At 34.7% G+C, this 22,268-nt stretch overlaps 1 protein-coding gene across 2 annotated transcripts; it reads left to right on the top strand.

The window, feature by feature from the left end:
- The first annotated feature begins 490 nt into the window (after window positions 1-490).
- On the top strand, window positions 491-20,578 carry Set1 (SET domain containing 1). 2 transcript variants are annotated; one of them, XM_089708909.1, is made up of 29 exons: window positions 491-712; window positions 853-1,089; window positions 1,554-1,803; window positions 2,973-3,158; window positions 3,534-3,721; window positions 4,349-4,471; window positions 6,102-6,228; window positions 7,157-7,252; window positions 7,846-7,958; window positions 8,532-8,683; window positions 9,189-9,328; window positions 9,433-9,585; window positions 10,031-10,172; window positions 11,696-11,841; window positions 12,049-12,249; window positions 12,332-12,538; window positions 12,807-12,922; window positions 13,303-13,408; window positions 13,655-13,736; window positions 13,997-14,127; window positions 14,440-14,558; window positions 14,828-15,068; window positions 15,549-15,726; window positions 16,000-16,132; window positions 16,248-16,533; window positions 17,053-17,245; window positions 17,764-17,870; window positions 18,041-18,235; window positions 18,881-20,578. In XM_089708909.1, exons 2-29 carry the CDS (start codon window positions 854-856, stop codon window positions 19,052-19,054), a joined length of 4,521 nt encoding a protein of 1,506 aa, XP_089565035.1. In that variant the 5' UTR covers window positions 491-712; window position 853; the 3' UTR covers window positions 19,055-20,578. The 2 variants fall into 2 exon arrangements, with proteins under 2 accessions (XP_089565035.1, XP_089565036.1); XM_089708910.1 differs by lacking the exon at window positions 7,157-7,252.
- The last annotated feature ends 1,690 nt before the right edge of the window (window positions 20,579-22,268 follow it).

Below are 22,268 nucleotides of genomic sequence, written 5' to 3'. Positions count from 1 at the left end.
AAATACTTTTAATTAATAATAGAAAAAATGTGAATAGTATATAATACTTATTAGAAATAATACGACGGTCAAAATACTTAAAAAAATGATCCTACCTTTTTTCTTCTTGTTATCCTCAGATCACATATCATGAGCAATTTTGTTTATAAAACTTATCATGAGAAAAAATTATTAATATAAATACACACAAAAAACACAAGGAAATTTAAGCAATATTTTTTTAATGTGTAAACACAAGTATCAATTCCAACAACATTACGGAACTTTAAACGTTCTGAAATTAAATATGAAAAGTTTGATGAAAAGTTAATTCTGTGAACTATCTGAATGCTTCTTAAATTTTTCAATTCAATTATTTATGTACAAAATCTTATCATTTTTATAAAAAAAATATTATATACAATACAGTTTAATGATCCTTTATTTCGTCATTATGTTATGAATTTTGTAATGTGTAGATACTGTTTTATATGTGTATTGTGTATCATCATCTTAAATCGAGTGGTCGTCACCATGGAGAGTGCTTGCTGTGAAATTTTATTTAAATAATTACGTTTTATTAATTAAAATAAAGAATTGTTTTGTTAAACATGTGTTTTGTATGTAAGAAATTTGTACTTTCATACGGAATTGAAAATGTTGCGTCATTGTAGCTATATTCTTACAATATTTCAATTGTATAGATATCATAAATTACAATAAAATCATTCAGGTTTGTTAAAATGATTGTATATGAAATTCTTGTATAATTGTCAAAGATTTGTCTAAAAATATTTATCATGTTTTCTCTTTTATTGTTTTAATTTGAAGAGGTTATGTTTTTACAGTAATAATTGTAATTTAACTTTTCAGAATGAATGGAGGAATGGAGCATAAAACGCCAGGTCACAATGCAGTGCTTCATAAAGCACCAAAAAACTACAAGTTATTAATAGATCCATTTCTGGTAAAAGGTGCAACAAAACTGTACCGCTATGATGGAGTGGTACCTGGAGATCAAACATATCCTCCAGTTCAATGTAGAGATCCTAGATCTCAACTATCTAGAATATGGAATAAGCTGGAACCAGCGGACTTACCAGTACCTAGGTATTGAGCAATTATTGTTTATCTTATTTTGTTTATATGCAATATTACCAATTCAAACAATCATTATAATGGAGTGTTTCTTGTAAATTGCACTCTGTGAACAGTTTATACAGCAATTTGTTATAACACTACAGTAATTTCTGATAAAATTAACCTTTTATAAACTATAAAGTGTACATTTTTACAAATTATACTTGATGATTTATGGTCAAACTGTTTATACATTTTTGATCTGAATATCAATTTTTTAATGAAAGTGATTGGAAATTATGGAGCATAAATATAATTTAAAATGAAAAATACAAAAGCAATTACAAAATAACTTGAATTTTACTTATAATTGGGTTATAAAATTCTTTGTTTTTATTATACCATTTGCTCCAGTAGTACCAACATTAGCATTTGACATTCAATTTTAATGGCGGGAGTTTTAAATGCATACTACTTTTCATGCTTTATTTCAGATTTAGGATAGATAAAAATTATATAGGCATTCCACCAGCAGTTGAAATAACAATTGGAAATTTAAATGACAACATAGATAAAGCTTTTCTGTCTGATATGATGAATAAAGTAGGACCTTATGAAGAATTAACAATTTTTTATCATCCTTTAACAAATAGACATTTGGGATTTGCAAGAATTGTATTCCAAGAAGTCAAATATGCAAAGTTGTGTGTTGAAAAATACAATGGGAAATCAGTTATGGGAAAGGTAAGCACTTTCTTCATTATTTCAAAAAAAAATAAAATTCGTATTTTCTGCCTCTATAAGTTCTCCTGCTTCACCAAATCATTCTATGAAATATATAAATATAAGGTATAAACTACAAATTGCCCAGTAAAATAAACATACAATATATTGTGCAGATAATTGACCATGTACGCAAATGAAAATTGTTATAGGCAGAAACTTTATACATATCCATTGAGTTACTGTGTACTATGTACTAGAGAGGACATTGCTGCTACACTACTTGTACCACGAGTTAGAGCCAAGCTTCTCAAACATCGCTTATATCTATGACTAACTAGCCTCCCCACGCGCGCCCCGCACCGCCGTGATTCTCGCACAGATTTTGTTCCTGGTGTCCTCTCTATACGTAGTAATAATACCTCAATGACCATATCAGATGTTTTTGCTACTACTTATGACAAGCAAGAAGTAACAAACTGAATGTTTGCTTAAAGGAACTAGTAGAAGTTATTAGTGACCATTCAATTTTCACTTCCCAGTACAACTTGTCACTAACTAATTTCTTGTGTTGTTGCACAGAAAGTGATAACTTCAAGCAACATCACCATTGCCCATCAACAACAATGTTTATTAACTGTTGTTATTCAAATGTTTACAAATTCAAAGTCTTAGATGTTACAACAACTGACACAAATATTAATGTAACAATTACTATAATTTACACATTGTGCTTTTGGGAAAAATTATTATGCAATAAGTATTTTAAGTTAAGGCTAATTTGCTTACAGTTCATTGAAATTCTCTATATGAAAAACCATTACGTATTTATAAACAAGAAAATGTTATACATAATATTTAATAGCGTAAATGGTTTTATTATGAACTCGGATATAATTCAATTTTTGAAGTGAAAACTTCTTTAGCGGCGTTAGGCACTTTTTCTGTAATGGGTATAAAATCTTAAACTCGCGTTAGGACACGTGACCTGATCGAAAAAGCGTAAGACGGATACCATTCCAAAATATCAAACATGCTCAACGATAATAATCAACTTTTCACTTCTGCCGGCACTCCCGGAGTGCAACCCGTCTTTTTTTATTTTTATTAATAACAATTTAGTCTCTTATATGTGCCAATAATCTTTGAAAATATAAAAAACTAAATGGTAGATTATAAATTTGTTTTAGGTTTTGGATGTGTTACATGATGCTTTCGGTAAGAAATGTCAAGAGATGTACGAAGACAAGACAATGGATAAGAAACCGCAACCAATAATTCCTGCTATAAAAGTACCACCACAGGAAGATGCACGGCTGGCCAAGATTGACCCAGCGCTCAGTAAGAGATTAGAGGATACGAAAATAGTTGAAAAGGTAAGTTAGATTTTAGAACTTAAACCTTCATGGTAGGAGTGAAATGGCCAATAAATAAAAGAAGTTTTTTATTTTAAAGGCAAAATTTAAGCAGTTTTGATCTTAAATTCATTTAATATGCAACTTATTAATAGACTAGTGGTCCGCCCCGGCTTCGCCCGTGGTACCTACATGTTTAAACGATCCTATCTCTCAAGTTGAATCAAACTGCACATTGTGTGCGAATTTTATTATAATCGGTTAAGTGGTTTAAGAGTCCATTGAGGACAAATATTGTGACACGAGATTTATATATATTAAGATATTCGTATTTCTCTATACTATGTATTAAAATAATCGTTAACAAAATTAATAAAAAACAAATGTTCATTTTAGGAGCCATATTCTCGTTTCAAAGACATAGAACATAGCGATAGCAACACGCGGTGGTCGGACGACGAGCGTGAGTACCGCAGGGAGCATCGGCACCGCCACAGGAGCGACAGGGACAGAGACGGTGACAGGGATCGCGAGAGGGACAGAGACAGGGATAGGGATAGAGATAGGGATAAGGATAAAGATCGGTAAGTAACATATGGTCATAGTTTATCTAAAAAAAGTGCTTTTAAAAAAGAATTTGTAACATGCATCCTATTTATTATGTTGTAACATAGAAAATAGACTTTTTTATATCTTCTTATATATAAAAATGAATCGCAAAATGTGTTGGTAAGCGCATAACTCGAGAACGGCTGAACCGATTTCGATAATTCTTTTTTTATTATATTCCTTGAAGTACGAGGATGGTTTTTATGTAGAGAAAACGTAAATATGTACCACGGGCGAAGCCGGGGCGGACTGCTAGTTAAATTATAAATTTGTTGGAAACTTTTTGTTTTTATAATTATTTATGTGTTAATTCACAATAATAATGCAAAAATTTTATCTCATTTATTGATGTAAGAAGATTTTCAATTTTTTATTTTTTACAAGCAAACGATGCAAGAGGAAATGTAGAAGGAGGTAATGGAAACAGCTTATTTCTTAAGCGTTAAATTAGATAAAGATATTGAATTTGAAAATTTATAAGTTACAAACAATTTAGTTTTGTATTTTTAATTAACTGTATGTATTATAATTGTACTACACACTCATCGAAAATAAACCTTTGACGGTGCCTTAAGTAAAATTTTTACCCTCAACGGTTACAGACATCGTGACCGCTACGCGCGTAGTTCGGAGACCGTTGAGAGTTATGCAACGTCTAGCCACGCCTCTGATGTGCCCTACACACCTGCTGGACCTATGTCCTATGATCCTTACTATCAGTCTGGGTGAGTTGTCCTTTCTCACAATGGATTTTAACTTTTAACTAATGTTTTTAGTGGGTTATTTCATATTTGTTACACTTTTAGGTAGTTATGTGAATTCGATGATATGATAGTTATTTTTAAATGTGTCTGGCAAGATGTAAGAACCTATACTATTTACTACTATTTTATACACCTTTACTACCTGTTTCCTGCCAAAGCTAAAGTAACCACAATCCAAACTTGATAGTCGCTGGTCGTTCTTATCCATTTGTTCCCAACGAGTAACACCCTCAAATGTCACACTGTTACTCGATGGGATTTTTTTCTGAAAAAATTCCCAACCGGTCACACTACCAGTCACACTGTTACTCGATGGGAATTTCTTCAGAAAAAAATCCCAACCAGTCACACTGTTACTCGATGGGAACACACTGTTGAACTTAATGAAAATAAGAATTAAATCGGTTTTTTAAATTTTTATTAAAATCAACAAAATAACAACATTGGTAAATACAGTTACTTAATTACGGACGTTATACGTTAACATTCGTCATATTGCTAGTAATTCTCATTTTAATGTTTTACAATAATTAACAGTCCTTATTTCTAATATTAATTTGAACCTTTAAAGAAGAATTTTCTAAATATAATCAGCCTTATGTTTGCACTTTGCTTCGTTGCACTGCTCTGACTAATTCATTTTGCGTCCCTCTCCCCCACTTACGACACGTGGCCGCCGCCGTCGGGGCCGCGGGAAGAGGGATGCAAAAGTATTTTTACATTAAATGTGCATGGAAAATAACCGCCATTACACACTCGCGATAACTGATGTTGCCGGCTTATCATAACTTTATTTTGCTATACATAATTTTAATTGTCACAACATACTTATGACTAATTATATGTATTTGGAAAATTGTTTAAAGTTCAAATTAACATTAGAAATTAGAACTGATAATTGTTGTAAAATGTGATGATTTACTCTGATATATTATATAAAGCTGATTGTATTTAGGTACCTCCCCCCCCTTATTACGTGGGACTTAAATGTAGATGGCGAGATGTGGGTGTAATATTACACCTCTGCCTACCCCTTTGGGGATACAGGCGTGAGTCTATGTATGTATGTATGTATTTAGGTATTGTAATTTTATTTAATTATTTAAGAATAAAACGTTCAAAGGAGAATCACCAGCAATATGACGAATAAATGTTTTTAAAGTAAAAACCGATTTAATTCTTCTTTTCATTAACTACTGTAATATTGTGACTGGTTGGGAAATTACTAATAAGAAGTTCCCTTCGAGTAACAGTGTGACTGGTTGGGAAATTAGTAATAAAAAGTTCCCATCGAGTAACAGTGTGACTGGTTGGGAATTTTTTCTTAAAAACATTCCCATCGAGTAACAGTGTGACATTTGAGGGTGTTACTCGTTGGGAACAAATGTTCTTATCTGTGTAGGAGACTTACACAGAGAAACTTTCAACTTTTCTAAAATAAGGAATGTCTGGCCGTCGTGGGCTCTTGATATATAACTCAACTGCAAATTTCCCCGGATAGCCTATTTGACATTCTTATGCATTATTTATCATTTTAATATTAGATAACAGAACTTATCCAGTATGGTATAATAAGTTATATCTTAAACAGTTACGGGTACGGGTACGGTGCGGGTGCGACACCCGGCGGGTCGGGCGTGTGGTGGGACTGGCGGCACCACACGCCGCACACGCCGCACACGCCTCACACGCCGCACACGCCGCACCATCACACGCCCGTGAGTATGCGCTAGCTGTAATAGTTGGAACCGGTCCTCTATATGGCTGAGGGTACGAAACGGACGAGACGCGACGGCGATGTGAACAAAAGCAATGCATAGTATAGTGATGGGCACGAAACGGGCAAAAACGGGGAGGAGACCGCGAAAATATATACATATATATGTATAAATTTATTTATTTATTTATAAATCAATTAAAAACATATTGCTATTACCCTTCCACAGAAGAATTGGATGTGAACAATTTTTGTTCTACTCGAATATATTTAAGTTTATAATTACACAAGGGAACACTTTTAAAATTAAATCAAACTTCTCATAAAATGAATGTTGATACAGACCACAAAATTCAGTTTATTATATAAACCACAAACGTTCAGCTCTCCCTTTTCAAGGCTTGTTTCACATTGTCTAATGAAATTTTAATACTTTTAATTGGAGTTTATATAATTTTTTTTTGTATGTATTTAAATGTGTATGGTATTTTTACTGTCCTGCCCAGACATAGTGAAACAGCCTTACTCATAAATCATTCCATGTAATTTAAATTCCATATGAAACTCATTTCATGACCGTTTATTTCATTCATACCTATGCTGCTTTACTCGTAACAACATGTTAATTATAATCATGTGTTTTTTGTGTGTATTAAACAATTAAAAGTGTATCACAGAATTGGTCCAACCCGTTAATGGCTGAAATGTCCTCTTGATCATTTCTTTGTAAAATATGTATATTTTATTGATAGGTTTTAATTGTAAAATAACGGCAGTTTTGAGTATATTTGTTTATGTTTTTAACTAAAAGTTTTAATAAAAACATGGTGAAAAAAAATTATGAGCCATATGGGTTGGATCTTTTCTTTTCTGAGGCCATCGACTTTTATATCAAAGCCGATGGTTATATCATAAAAATGTATGTAAAGTCGGAGCGGCGCTCGCACGTGGCGCCCGACTGGAGCGCGCCCAGCGTGACGTCACGCGTCTCGCCCGAACGGAAGGAAATCAGAGAGAAGGAAAAGGTTCGACATTAGAGGATTTATTACGACAAGTAGTGGTTATTGGTTGCAAATTGAAAATTAAAAAAAAAAAAATATTTTTTTATTTAGAGGTCAAAAGTTCTGGGTTTAGCAAAAGCACGGGCGATGTAGATTTTTTACAGGTATTTCGCGCATGTGAAATACTGCGTAGATAAGAGTTTTATAGGATAATGGTGAGGGGTAGTTTGGACTTTGGAGTGATTAATTGTAGAGGTCTACACTGCATACCTTTAAGATAAATCAAATTTCTAGACTTTGTAAATAAAATATCAATTTTATATTATGTAGTCAGGTATGGTTAATTTATTGATAATTGCATGAAAATTTTAGGAAGATAGTTATAATTTTATACTTCTTTTATTAACTGCATGATAAACCTTTCGCATGTGCAAATTTCCTTTCATTTCATTATCTAAGTAGATTTAAAAACTCTTCCATAATTTCATTTTAACATTGACATTATTAAGAAATACAAACACTCACTTTATACCACTTTTTTAATACTACAAAGTTATTAAACGAAAATCTCATTTTTAAAGTGAAACTTTTTAGCTTATATGTTTTCAATAAATTAGGAAATAAAGAGCAAAAATGAAGAGGCACCTCCTCCCAAAGAAGATTCTTGTGAACCGGAACCGAAGCCTCCCCCACCAGCAGACGAACCCAAAAATGTCGATTTAGATACTAGGTAAGTGATTTCATTAATGTTACAATACTTATAATATTTTTGTATGATTTTATTGACTATTTTGGACTTCAAAATGTAAAAGTATGTTTATCTAATAGTTTTATATTTTGGCCAATTGTCACGTTTTTACAGACAATTTGTTCGTGGACTGAGACGACTAATTTTAAAATCTCCAGGATTACAAGATAACTATCATAGAGATTTCACTTCTAGCGACAAAGCCGCTCTTTACACTCTTTATTGTTTATATTTTTCTTTGATTCATCTATACTAATATTATAATCTATACTAATATAAAGCTGAAGAGTTTGTTTGTTTGTTTGTTTGAACGCGCTAATCTCAAAAACTACTGGACTGATTTGAAAAATTCTTTCGGTGATAGATATAAGATTGCCCATTTATCGAGGAAGGCTATAGGCTATATTATATCATAACGCTACGACCAACGGGAGTGGAACCACGGGGGTGAAACCGCGGGGAGCAGCTAGTTTACAATAAAAAAATTGTAAACGTTCATTGCTGAATTCCAGCATTTACTTGGCATATAATATCTATATTATTCACTTTGTCCAGGATCGCCATGCTCCTCAAAGGTGCGAGTGGGGGCGGAGGGCTGGCGCCTCCATTCCTCTCATTGGGCATCTCGCCGGAGGAGGAGGACGAGGACCGCCTGCCCGCTAAGATACCAGACTTGGACGCACCGCAACCGCCTTCTGATGATGAGGGTATGGGCTATTATATGGGTTTTTTTTTCTTATTGGTAATAGGGAAACGCTTGACCACAATCTCGCCTGATGTTAAGCTGAGATGTGGCCTAAGATGGAACGCGCTTCCCTAGAAGGTACCTGTTCACTATACGTTTGAAGACCCCGATATTGTACTCGTCGGGGAACTGTATGTATGTGATTCAAATAAGGTTATTCTTATCAACATTACATCAATGATCGTTTTAATGAATTATTATATTGTATTTCTTTCAAATGTAACTTCAAAATTATGATATGCTTAGAAAATCAATGTCACAGCTACAAATTAATTTGTATTAACAGCTGTGGCGTCACAATATGGCTCAAAATGAATCATGTTCTTATTTGAATCGCATTGCATGGGTATTTTAGATCACAAGAATATTTAAGAAGCAAATAAATTTATTAAAAATAGACATGTTTTTATGATATTTATTCATACTAATAAGTATTGAAATATTCTCACTGTATTGTTTAATTTTAGGATCGATAAGTGAAGACAGGGAAAGCATCATCACAGTAAATCAAGACCAAGACTTCAACGCAGAGCCGCTGTCGAAAACACCGTCGCCCTACCTCGATAGGGATAACTATCTCGAATGTCTCAAACTGACAATTAAAAGGGTGAATATTTATTATTTTCTTCAACATTTTATGATAGGAATAAAAGCACGTACCTTTTTTATTAAATTTAAATTATATTGTTATAATATTTTATAATTTGATAGCAATTACAAGAAGAAGAGAGGAAAAAGCTACCTCAAATAGACAAGATAGGTTCGGATATATCATCTTCAGAGGACGAATTGTTAACTGGGGAAAAGAAACACAGGTCTCCAGCACCGCTTGATAAAGACCAGGATAATTTGGATGATGATCAGGTAAATAAATTATAATTTTTCTTATTATGTGTTTGAAAAGCCAGTTATTTCTTGAAATGTCTTTTATACTCGGGAATCGATCGTTTTTGTACTATTTATGTTGACACATAAACAAAGATAAGAAGACTTGTTTTCTCCACAACTACCCACATTGCATTTGAAGTAGCAAAATTACTTGCATATTGCTAGTTTTTTCACCCGCATTGCTCCGCTTCTGTTGGTCTTAACGTGATGATATGTAGCCTATAGCCTCGATAAATGGGCTATCTAACACCGAAAGAATTTTTCAAATCGGACCAGTAGTTCCTGAGATTAGCGCGTTCAAACAAACAAACTCTTCAGCTTTATAGTATTAAGTATAGATTATTGTATGCGATATAAGTTTGATCATTAATAACTAAAGTCTTGCTCTTCACCATTAATATATACATTTTCTTATAACCAGATGTCGTTATCATCACTATCGTCAACGGAAGCGAAGATAGAAGAACAAGTGCCCGCAGAAGCGTACTTCTACCCGCCCTCACACGCAAACGCGCACGCACATATGCACCCGCAGTACTATCAGACTATGTGGCCGCATGCTGGTATGTTTACTTATTTATGTGTTTTATTTTTATTTTTATTTTTATGAAAGAATATGTCATCTGTGATCTAGTAATAGGTGTGTGAATAATCCGTAAGTTAGAAAAAAATGCTATTTAATTTATTTTTATTTTATAACCTAATTAATAATTTAAAAACGTTACAATAATAATATAAACTAGCATCAGATAACATAATGCAGACCGAGCAAAGTCGAATAGAATGTATTATGAACTTATTTAACTGTGCGTGTACGTGTGCTAACAAACTTTATAGCTACTTACTACTTACAAACTTAAACTTAGTCTGGCCAGCCAAAGCTGAACCCAGTGTTTTTTGTAGCGGCCACACTATGGAATGTCATCGTGGCGTTTCTGCGTATAGGTAAACCAGAATCTGATGGCAATTAGGGAAATCAAATTTTGAGTGTGCAACCCTAGGGAAAATGGACTGAACGATCTTGATACTGCGTATTTTATATTTTGTCCTCAATATCATTAGTCACATTACATAAGTGGACAATACTGTACTTAATAATGAGATATCCACTTATTATTATGTAAGTACATACTTACATAATATATAATATACATCTTACTTTTATACAGGTAATACATATTATTATTTACACATACCTATATTTGTATATTCATTATCAGTATGCCATGTGAAAATATCGATATAATGATAATGTAGATCAAAACTAGACTGCTTATAATTTTTTATAAAATAAAATAGAAATAAAATAAAACTGTGTATTTATTCGTAAGTATTAACAGATAAACACATTATAAAATTGACTTGGACAGCTTGGACTTGACAAATAGCCGTATTGGAAACTCCTGTAATAAGTTTTCATTAAATTATATTCTAATCAACAAACCACAACAAACAATATTATAGTTACCTACATATAATATTTTTTAATTTTATCAAAACGGGTAAGTCCAATTTACCAATAAAATCTTCAAAATTGAAAATTGTGATGTGTTTGACCCTTCTTCATGGAATATTTTTCTATACACATTATAAACAACACCTCTTGCTTGTGATCGCAGCGGCTTTTTCGACATTTTCGAAGATTTTTTTAGACAAAATCCTAAAAATTATTCATCAACTGCAAAAAAGACAAATAATTTGACAACCAATTTGATAGTTGTCAAATAAGTTGCCACATGAAAATCTTTTATTTCTTAAATATAAATATGCCAACTGATTCTGGTAGACCTATAGTTAGTTGTCAGTTTTGTTGAAAACGGTTCAAATCATTTGCTTTAATAACGTTTAAATCCTGCTGTGTTGTGTACCTAATGTACCTATATACTATGATTACCTTTATGAATATCAAAAGTATCAAAATGTTTTTTTCCTACTAAAGCCGATGTAATCAGGTCCATATTTTTTAAATTTGCTGCCCTTTACTGGGTTCAGCTTTGGCTGGCCACTCTACAGTCTCTAACTTTTACTCCATAATGAACAAAAAAAGTTCATAGTTCTTTAATAAAAAAAACACATTTTTCATTAGCATACGGTGGAGCACCATACGCTGGCGTGGCCCCCGTGGGCGGTGTGGGCGTGGGCCCGGCGGGTGAGATGCCGCTAGCCTACAGTGCAGCTTTCCCACCGCCCATCATTCCGGCTTTCCCACCGCCGCATCATCAAACGCAAGAGGTGATTATAATTTATAATTTCAGCGTACATTAGGAAAGTGGAAGTACTTAGTATTATACGCTCGTTCAATGTTGCAAAGTTCTTGATTTTCACATTATAGATAAAAAATAATATTTGATTGTACATATAAAATATTTGATTATTCAATATTCCAGACATCAGTAAAATATTTATTCAGTACTTTTCATGTAATTTTTCAATTATCAGGAACTCGACAACCCATACTATCCAACAATAAACTGCGTGATAGAACGAGTCACGGAAGAGTTGAAGCAAATTTTAAAGAAGGATTTCAATAAGAAAATGATTGAAAGCACAGCATTCAAAAACTTTGAAATATGGTGGGACGAGCAGAGTAGAAAAACGAGAACTAAACCCGCTAAGGAAGAAACAGGACAACCCTTACAAGTAAGATACTATTAAATTGAATGCTATAAAAATGTATTGTCAAAATAAATAATATTTGTTAAATACGATTATTATCTTGCAGGATATATCCAACAAAAAAGAAGAAACGGTGGACACGATAAAATGTATCATTGAGTCGAGAGACTTAGGTTTAGAGCTAGGTGGTTATGGAGCGGGTATAGGTCTCGGACTACGAGCGGCCATTCCAAAGATGCCGAGTTTCCGTCGTAAGAGAAAGATCCCCTCGCCTGTGCGTATGGACGATAGCTCTAAACGCCTCAGTGACCAGGTAATCTATAACCTAAATGTAAAAACTACCCTTATTTCCTTATTGTGCACCTTCTAAAATAAATTTTATATCACTTTAAGAACAAAAATGGAATTGTAAATGTATGTTAATTTAATCAAAATATTTCCGAAGTTATTCTCGGGAAAAATAATTTAAAACAAAAAATATGGCTGTATAATTTTTGTAACATGACGTGAATCAGGATAATTATTATGTTTTTAGTATTAAATGTTGCGTAAAAATTAACATGCTACATATTTTATTGCAGGAGGAAATTGTCCAAAACTCAGACGAAGAGAAAGAAGTTCCAACGAGTCCTCGCAACCGAACCGCAGGTTCATATTTATCTACGAGCAGACGGCGGCAGTCCTCCAGTTCATCGCGGTTTGTTTTATTATTTACGTATGAATGTTGTAAACTTATATTAAAAATTTCTGAAAATCACGAAATAGTGTGGAAAAGTTTTTCGTAACTATACTGAAGGTGTCGCTGGAGAATATAAGAAGAAAGAAATATTGATGAGATGGCAATACGACAATTTATTATGGGTTCTTATTTTTTTATAATTCAAAAAACGGTTGTCTCAAAACTTTGTTGCGGATTCATCAAAATTTTGGATGTAAATACTCTATTTACATCCTCTATTTAGAATTTGAATGGCAATTATTTTGTGTTCACTACATTATTTTTAAGCTACAATTTCAATCTACAGAATGCATAATTTATACACTCTTGCAAATAATGCATGATACCGTGCAATACAGGTCGTCGTCAAGTTCTTCAAGTCGTTCGTCCTGGTCGGGCTCGGAGCGTGCTGCCGCGCCGCGCATCTACTCCGATACAGATGATTCCGACTTTGATGAGACGCAGGTGCGTACATATAGCACTTATATTATGATAATCGCTCTTAAATCTTGATTTTGTCTCGTATTTAGAGTGGAGTTGTTGCAGAAGAGAAGAATTAGAATGTCTATTTATTATAATGACGTTTTAAAGCGTTGTTCCGTGGTTGCATTGCAATATAGAAAAGTCTTGTATCGTAAAATTATTAAGAATGTTGTTGGATATTATTCTTACTGTAATTATTTTCTGATTCAATAATTTATCGCCTTACAGTTTAAGGTCATATCGAATAAGGAGAGGCTCAGAAAGGTATACTCGTCATCGTCGGATAGCGAAGAGGAACAACGGAGACGAGGTAAATTTTTAACAATTAAATATTGAATATTAAATTCTATATATGCTTACTACTTATCTCTTTAATATTTTTTGAAGTCTTGAACTTAAAACGAAGCCCGAAACTTTATCTTATATCTGTGCGACCAAGTCCGAAAACTCTATCTTATATCTTTGCGTATTACCATTGTGCATTGTGCTATTTGACAGCCACTAGCACAGCAGAGCACTTAAAAATACCTCAATATAAATTTCCTACTCATTAAAACCCATAAATTACAGAGAAAACCCCGATCCCTCCGGTGGAAGCATCAGACGACCGCCTGGGCTCGCCCGTGCTGTCCCCGGAGCCGCCGCGACACTCGCTGCTCGACCGCGTGTACTCCGACTCGGAGGAGGAGAGGGAGTACCAGGTACATTGGAGAAAAGAGGGTATTTAGTATAGACCCTTAAATACGGTCAACGGTGTATCTTACTGAGCTAACTTTGTCGGCTCTGAAAAAAAAAAATTTGCAACATCTTTCATTGGTTCGCTCTGAGAGATGTGCCCAAAACCAGATGGACCGCATTCAGATATATTAGTCTCAGCAATACCTAACTAATTATTGTTAGGGTCGTTGTTCACATTGTGTTTCCAAGAATAATAGGGTTTTGTTTTGTATCATTTCCTTACCAAAATAATATGCATACACTTAAAAATATATTACATGACTGTTACTTTTTAGGAGAAAAGACGGCGAAACACAGAATATATGGCGCAAATTGAAAGAGAGTTCTTGGAAGAGCAACGACGGAAAATGGAAATGGACAAAGAGCCAGAGCCCGATAAACCACCTGACAAAAGGTAATTGAAAGAAAAAAGTAGACATATTTTCTTCTATTTATTTATTTTATGAACTATAGGGGACTGCTTGACCACGATTTCGCCCGCTGTTAAGCGAACATGTAGTCTAAGATAATTCATAGTTCTAGTTACTTTAAATTCATAATTCAATAGGCATAGGATGTCGGATGTCGGAATTTAGACAAAACTGCATTTTCAATCAATTTCAATTTCAAATAATAAATAAATTCATTTCATCAAAAATATTCAAAATTGAATTATATCTACAGTATACTGGAAGAAAAGACTGAAGAGAGCCGCGTCAGCCCAGTCAAGAACCATTTGAAATCTCCCGACAAGAGAAAACCAGATGTAGAGGAAGGTGAGATCAGTACAGACGAAGAGCCGCTCGAAGCGAGGAGAAAGAAGAGAAAGCAGAAGAAGAAGAGAGGAGAAGTTAAGCGGGAGAGAGCGGTTTCTGTTAGTGATAGCCACACGGATACGGCTGCTAGTGTTAATGGGATTAAGGAGGTTTGTTGTATTTTTTTATACCCCATTAAGTTTTAGACTGCTTCATAGGTTTCTAGATCGGCTTTTGAAGATATTAATGTAATGAGATATGACTTTCATCAATGCTTAATATATAAGTATATATTTAAAAAACGAATATGGTAAACATTAATGATAATATCTTAAATAAACTGAGATTATAATAATATAATCTGCATTAAATATGCAATTCGTAACAAGGTTCAATGTCTTATAATTCAGACCTTAAACTTATTTTATAAAACACTTATTTGGTCCTTTGAAACCATCTATCAAATTTATTATTCATATAGACCTTCGAAACGTACCGCATATCGCCGCCTATACTAAACTACAAACCTACCTAAACTTCAGTTTCTTAACGTTAACAAAAAAACGCTCTCACTCGGATTGGTTTTTGCGCCATGGTGCACAGTCAAGTTAATAGTATAACGTGTTTGATACTAATGTACCCGTTACTAGGGCAACGAGGCAGCGTCTCCGCCATCATCCCCCGTGTCGCAAGCGTCGCAAGAGTCGCAAGAGTCGCAGGAGTCGCAAGCGTCGCAGGCGTCGCAGGTCGCGCTCGACCACTCGTACTGCCGCCCGCCGCCCGACGCGCCGCCCAGACGGCCTTCCAACCATCTGCACCATGATCACGGTAAATGTGGAAATATAATTGTTATGGCAATGTTTGAGCTCATCGATGACGTCACTTCAATTAAGGGTCAATTTTGCTTTTGACATAGGCATTTCTAATATTTACCGTGACCGAGTTGAGCATACGAACATGACTAAACACATAAAAATTTTCAAAAAAAATATTTTTATGTACAATTTCCAAATTTTTTATGAAATGCAATAAACAAAGAAGAATCGTCAATTCTTCATATCCAGTCGTTACAGTATAACAAAACATTCAATTTATAAACAGGTTACACGTGGATGGCAGAACCGGAGGCCGAAGCGCCCGCCGCTCCTATCGAAGAGATCAAACCCAAGAAGGAGACCAAGAGACCGTACAAACGGAAACATGAAACTAAGAAACTCGCTGAAATACAGAATAAGTATGTACTGCTCACATATTAACTACATTCACCTTTTTAATATATTGTACTCAAAAAATAATATATGGCATATTCACAAGTACTTACTAACATCATGTTTTTATTTTTGTTTTAGGCTGTATGAACCTCTGGAAGACTATAGCAAAATACACTCAAGTGTTGTGTTCAAACCTCGCGATATTATGGCGGAGATGCAAGTTATGTACGAATTCCTGACCAGAGGTATAGACAGAGAAGACATAGAGTATTTGAGGAGAGCGTATGAGGCGTTACTAGCAGAGGATGCTCAGGGATATTGGCTGAATGATACGCATTGGGTAGACCATCCGCCAACTGATGTGGTCTATAGCCCGCCAAAGAAGAAGTCCAAACGGCACAATAATATCTATGAGGATCTGCAGGTAGGTTTATTTTTATGAACGCATAGTTGATGATTACGCATGATTTATATAATAAATGAAATTAGAATTTTTCTAAATAAAAAACACATTTTACACCCCCTTGATAAATAGCTCTTGCTCACAGCGGATTGCCCTCATTCATCATTATTATCACTAAACCAAATGAGGAAAGTTGTAAAGAGATTGTGTCAACCCATAAAAAAAATAGTTGCCCTTAGCTATTAAATTTTTCATCCAACTATAGAATAAATTCACCTAAACTCATTGAGATAATATTACTACGTATGGAGGAGACACCACGAACAAAATCTGTGTTATGTTAGTCACTTTTCCGTATTATTTGTATTATTTGTGCAATATCGTAACACACACGAAGGCATATTTGATGCGTTTCACTTTAAAACAAATAAAAAATGAGCGTGCAGTTAAGCCATATGGCTTATGTTGAATAAGTGATGTAGGCGGTGTCGTCTCCATATCAATCAATGTCTAAACTAACGTAAAATTGTCCACAACCAGGGCCACTCGAGCGGGTCAGCGCGCACGGAAGGCTACTACAAGATGGACGCGCGCGAGAAGGCCAAGTACAAGTACCACCACGGGCGGGCCGGCGCTCACCCGCTGCCGCACGACGACAAGCTGCGCGCCAACAAGATGCAGCTGCTGTCCCGCGAGGCGCGCTCCAACCAGCGCCGGCTGCTCACCGCCTTCGGTACGGTATCATCTTATATTATTTAGACACTAGCTTCCGCCCACGACGTACGTGCATCCCCGTTTTTCCTTGTTCCCGCAAGAATTTTGGGAAGTCCTTTCTTAGCGGATGCCTACGTCCTAACATCTACCTGCATGCCAAATTTCAGCCCGATACGTCCAGTGGTTTGGGCTGTGCGTTGATAGATCACTATATCAGTCACCTTTGATGTTATATATTTAGATAAATGAACAATATCCAAAAGAGGCAATATGGGGATCTTCAAGCGTAGAGTGAACAGGTATCTTCTAGGGAAGCGCGTTCCGTCTTAGACCAACCACATTTCAGCTTAACATCAAGCGAGATTGTGGTCAAGCGCTTCCCTAATCCCAATAAAAATAAAAAAGGCAGGAATAATATGGCTTGATAGATCGACGAAAAACCGTTTTTCGTTAGAACGACTCGTTCTAATTCTATCAAGATAAATTTAAAATTTTTACTTAAAATTATCTCTTCTTATATAAATTTTTATATTTCAGGTACAGACACGGATTCAGATCTTCTCAAATTCAATCAGCTCAAGTTCAGGAAGAAACAGCTCAAGTTTGCCAAATCCGGTATTCACGATTGGGGTCTGTTCGCACAGGTATGGAACTGCATCTATTATAATATCAAAAATCTCTAGTTTATATTTTTCATAATGCATAACCATTTTCTGTCATAACCATTTTCCATTAAGAATTGATCATCACTATCAATATCAAAAGCCATGTCATTTTGAATCGTATAACCTACAACACAAGGTCGACATTCCAGGAGCCGATAGCGGCAGACGAGATGGTGATAGAGTACGTCGGGCAGATGGTGCGGCCGATAGTGGCGGACGTGCGCGAGGCGCAGTACGAGGCGACCGGCATCGGCAGCTCGTACCTGTTCCGCATCGACCTCGACACGATCATCGACGCGACCAAGTGCGGCAACCTCGCGCGGTTCATCAACCACAGCTGCAATGTGAGTGTGTCCACTGCCCTTAAATGTGTGTGTGTGTGTGTGCGCGCATACATATAGCGTAGTGCTGAATTATTTGTATATTGTTACTTAGGGAAAAGTTATACTTGTGTCGTTAATAGAACGTTTTATAAATTTCTATTGTTCGGATGTTATCTGAGCCTTATAATGTGGTTGAAACTTGAAATAGGCAAAAAACAATTTGTGTGCCAAGCACACGTCTCTGAATTGAAATTTCTTTAGCAAGATTAAAAGATAACAAAATCGTCGCCTTGACGTGACGGTATTGCCATGACGTGACTTTTAAGATTAACTCTCAATGCGCCTAAAAAGTTTCAATTCAAAAATTTACAGTCATAATCCATACTAATATTATAAATGCGAAAGTAACTCTGTCTGTCTATCTGTTACTCAATCACGCCTAAACTACTGAACCAATTTGCATGAAATTTGGTATGGAGACATTTTGATACCCGAGAAAGGACATAGGCTACCTTTTATTGCGAAATATGTACCACGGGCGAAGCCGGGGTGGACCTCTAGTTCCATATATTATCCCAATAGCAATAAACTCATCATCAATCATGCAATAAAAATTCTGACTTCACACACACTGCAACAAAATGTAAATCCATATTTTCCTTACAGCCAAACTGCTACGCAAAAATAATAACAATCGAGTCGCAGAAGAAGATCGTGATCTACTCGAAGCAGCCGATCGGCGTGGACGAGGAAATCACGTACGACTACAAGTTCCCGCTAGAGGACGAGAAGATCCCTTGTCTGTGTGGAGCGCCCCAGTGCCGGGGATTCCTCAACTAAACTATTATTTATTGGCGTATAATAAACAACTAGAAAAAAATAATAAAAAATCGCTCGCAGTTTCATTAACTGGACTATTATTAACGTTCAAACTGGACGTACATAAAAGTCGCAAAAATAGAGTGCATAAAATATTCACTGAAATTTACACCTTATTTCGTTGCAGTAATGTTCAAAGTCTATTGTATTGTCGAGTTTTGCTTCGGACAATTTTTCAGTGTGATTGTGAATGGTTGTTTCTTGTACGTCAATGCTATTCATTAATTTTGTTATTTATTACCGCAATTGGATATTTGGAGTTTTCGGTCCTCTGTTGCGATTGAAACTATTAGATGGTTATTTGAAATTTTTCCAATAATTTAAATTTAATTTTGAAAATTTTCTAAGCACTCCGTGTACCCGTACAACTCGAACTGGAAACTTCATGCAGTGTAATTAAATCGAATTAATTTTACACAAGCCAATATATTATGCAATTTGTTATAGGCTGTTGTATACAAATGCATTGCTGTTTTTTGATTTAAAAACTATCCACAGTGACTAACAATATGAGTTCTGTTAGAGCCTCATTTGTGCCTATTACAAGAATGCGACTGTAAATATAACTTATGATTTTAAAACTGTCATAACAATTTTATGTATAAAATTGGTAATTAGATTCATCTCAATATAACTGTCATATAAATCTCATCTAACTGGTGCTCTTGTTACATCTAGTTCGCCTTTGTCAATCAACCAATAAATATTAAGCAATAAAACTTCATAATTATTATGTTATGAAATCTCAAAACGTGTAACATTTTACATATTATATAAACTAGAAGAATAAGGAAAACGATCTGGTCTGCGACCATAGTCCATGATACTATAGGTGTCACTAATGTTAGGTATCAACATCTGAAGTAACTCCATTTACGCAGGATTAAGCACGTGTAATCGTGACAATAACAAGTTCTTCCGAGAACACCGGACATGACTCGGCTCAAAGCCCTCAATTTGCACTAAAATAAATGATAAAACTGCCTCATATTGATTGATATATTTGTTTATGTATTGTATAAAGTAATATAACTGTGTGCTAGGCGTGTGGTCCGTGTGTTTTGATAATAAAGACCAGTGAAACTCGTGTATGCTATTGAAATCTATGGTAATATTTTGTATTATATAAAAATAATGTAATGACTGAGTATGAGATGTAATTCAATAGGCATAGGATGTCGGAATTTAGACACTGTATAATTTTGTGTTGTATATTTTTTCTGTGAATAAAACGATCTCTACTGTTCGTCAGACTTTTGTAGTACAGTTTTTAAGTACATTTGTCCTATCGGCGTTGTGTTTGACGGCACCAAATATCCGTTATTAGGAGATTATTTCGTAATTCTTAAGAAATTCTCTATGAGAGATGCGTGAAGGCTATTATTTTGTAAATGATGCTTAGATTGGCTCACATCCTTCCAAATGCACGTCTTTTATTGTAATTTCATATGTATAAGAATGTAAATAAAAATTCAACAATTACAATTGTCGTTTTATTACAATTAAAAATAATTCCTATTATAATATTTTTAATAGTTTTCATAAGGCTAATACGCATTATTCTTATTAATAAGCATGAGTAAAGTATGACCAATATTCTAACAGAGTCCACGTTCTATGATGAAATAAGCTGTCTATTTAATAAAAATGATACTGCTGTTAGAAATGAAAACTTAATATTTTAGTATTCAAAGTATAAATAACTTCGCATGCATGCACGCGAACCCATAAAATTTGCCGATACCGAAAAGCGCATTTTAAAAAGTGCTTCAAAAAATACGAGACATAATACATCTATTGTAAACTAGCGGTCCGCCCCGGCTTCGCCCGTGGTACATATTTACGTTTTCTCTACATAAAAACCATCCTCGTACTTCAAGGAATATAATAAAAAAAGAATTATCGAAATCGGTTCAGCCGTTCTCGAGTTATGCGCTATTAACACATTTTGCGATTCATTTTTATATATTATAAGATTTGTAATATACAGTATTGGACGCTTAATGAAAAGGAACGCATTAATTTCGACAGTAGCGAATAACGTACAACAAATACAAGGATCATGGGCGCACCCAACCATGGGTTCAGGGTGTGGCACTAGTATAAAATAGGATGTAACTAGCAAACTATACCCGAGGTCTCTCCCGGTTAATTTATTCATACAAAAAAGATTAAACCCTATAGCACCATGTATCTATAAGTACATGCAAAAAGTAAACATTTCATAGATTTAACAAGGCGCAGCCACCGCGTGTGCCATGAGCCAGTATTGCAAGCGCACGTAGTACACACACAGCACAAGACGCAACACGCGTACGGTTAATCGTGCGCGAGCTTTTTGTTTTTATCGCATTATTTTGTGTCGACTAACGACTTTCGAGTATGAATTTCTTATGGATATTAATTATTGTAGTTAGTTCCTAGATAATTTTGTTTTTTTTTTTTACCAAAACCTAAACGACTCGTTTTAACACAAGAGCCAGGGTGGGACAAGCGCATGAAATCGCGAATAGAAAAGGCTTGCTCATGTTGCAATATAAATTATTCTTTTCTATATTAATAAAATGCTCCAAGTACTCGCAGTAGGCTCACTGTACGAAAAATGTATTATTGCCTACATTGTTATGTATTTTTTTCCAAGTCTTCTAATCGGAGTAACTATTATATTTTCTGTCGCTGCTTCTGGTCAGTTTATTTTTTTGTTACAACTAAACAACTTATGTGCAGTCATGAGTGCGTTGGAGCACTTTTTGTGTAGGGGTAATTTTAGCTCCCTCTGTGCAATTTTAGAAGGAAACGATACACGGAGGAAACGGTACACCAAAATAGGTGTTAGTCTGACCTTTATACCTTTTTCTATTTTAATTGTATGTATTACTCCTGAATGAAAGTATAGCGTAAATGTATTGTAGAAGGGCGTTGTTGTAACATGTAAGGTATGTTAGATGTTCATATGTTTTGGTTTGAGCAGGGATTAACGAGAAATGAAACCATTGTTTTTAAAAAATTACTCTTTTATTGTTATAATAATAATACAAATAATAGACGACACTTGCGTCCTTACATACCAACGAAGACTTATCTAAGCACATAAGATAATCTTTTCATCAAATCACAGTACTCAATAATACAATAGTTAGAAAAATATCAATATATTCGAGAATTTCGAAAGGCA

Source organism: Colias philodice, chromosome 21 (assembly GCF_061535455.1).
Source record: "Colias philodice isolate Cphi_HAF_F1 chromosome 21, ilColPhil1 Martin Lab GWU primary, whole genome shotgun sequence".
NCBI lineage: Eukaryota > Metazoa > Arthropoda > Insecta > Lepidoptera > Pieridae > Colias > Colias philodice.
This window is presented reverse-complemented; position numbering and strand designations above follow the sequence as displayed.

Bases quoted from the DNA above. Each gene is read 5' to 3' on its own strand.
- Set1 (XM_089708909.1), top strand. From the start codon at position 854: ATGAATGGAGGAATGGAGCATAAAACGCCAGGTCACAATGCAGTGCTT. The intron at 1,804-2,972 runs GTAAGCACTTTC...AATTTGTTTTAG, and splicing joins GGAAATCAGTTATGGGAAAG to GTTTTGGATGTGTTACATGA. The intron at 7,253-7,845 runs GTTCGACATTAG...TCAATAAATTAG, and splicing joins AAATCAGAGAGAAGGAAAAG to GAAATAAAGAGCAAAAATGA.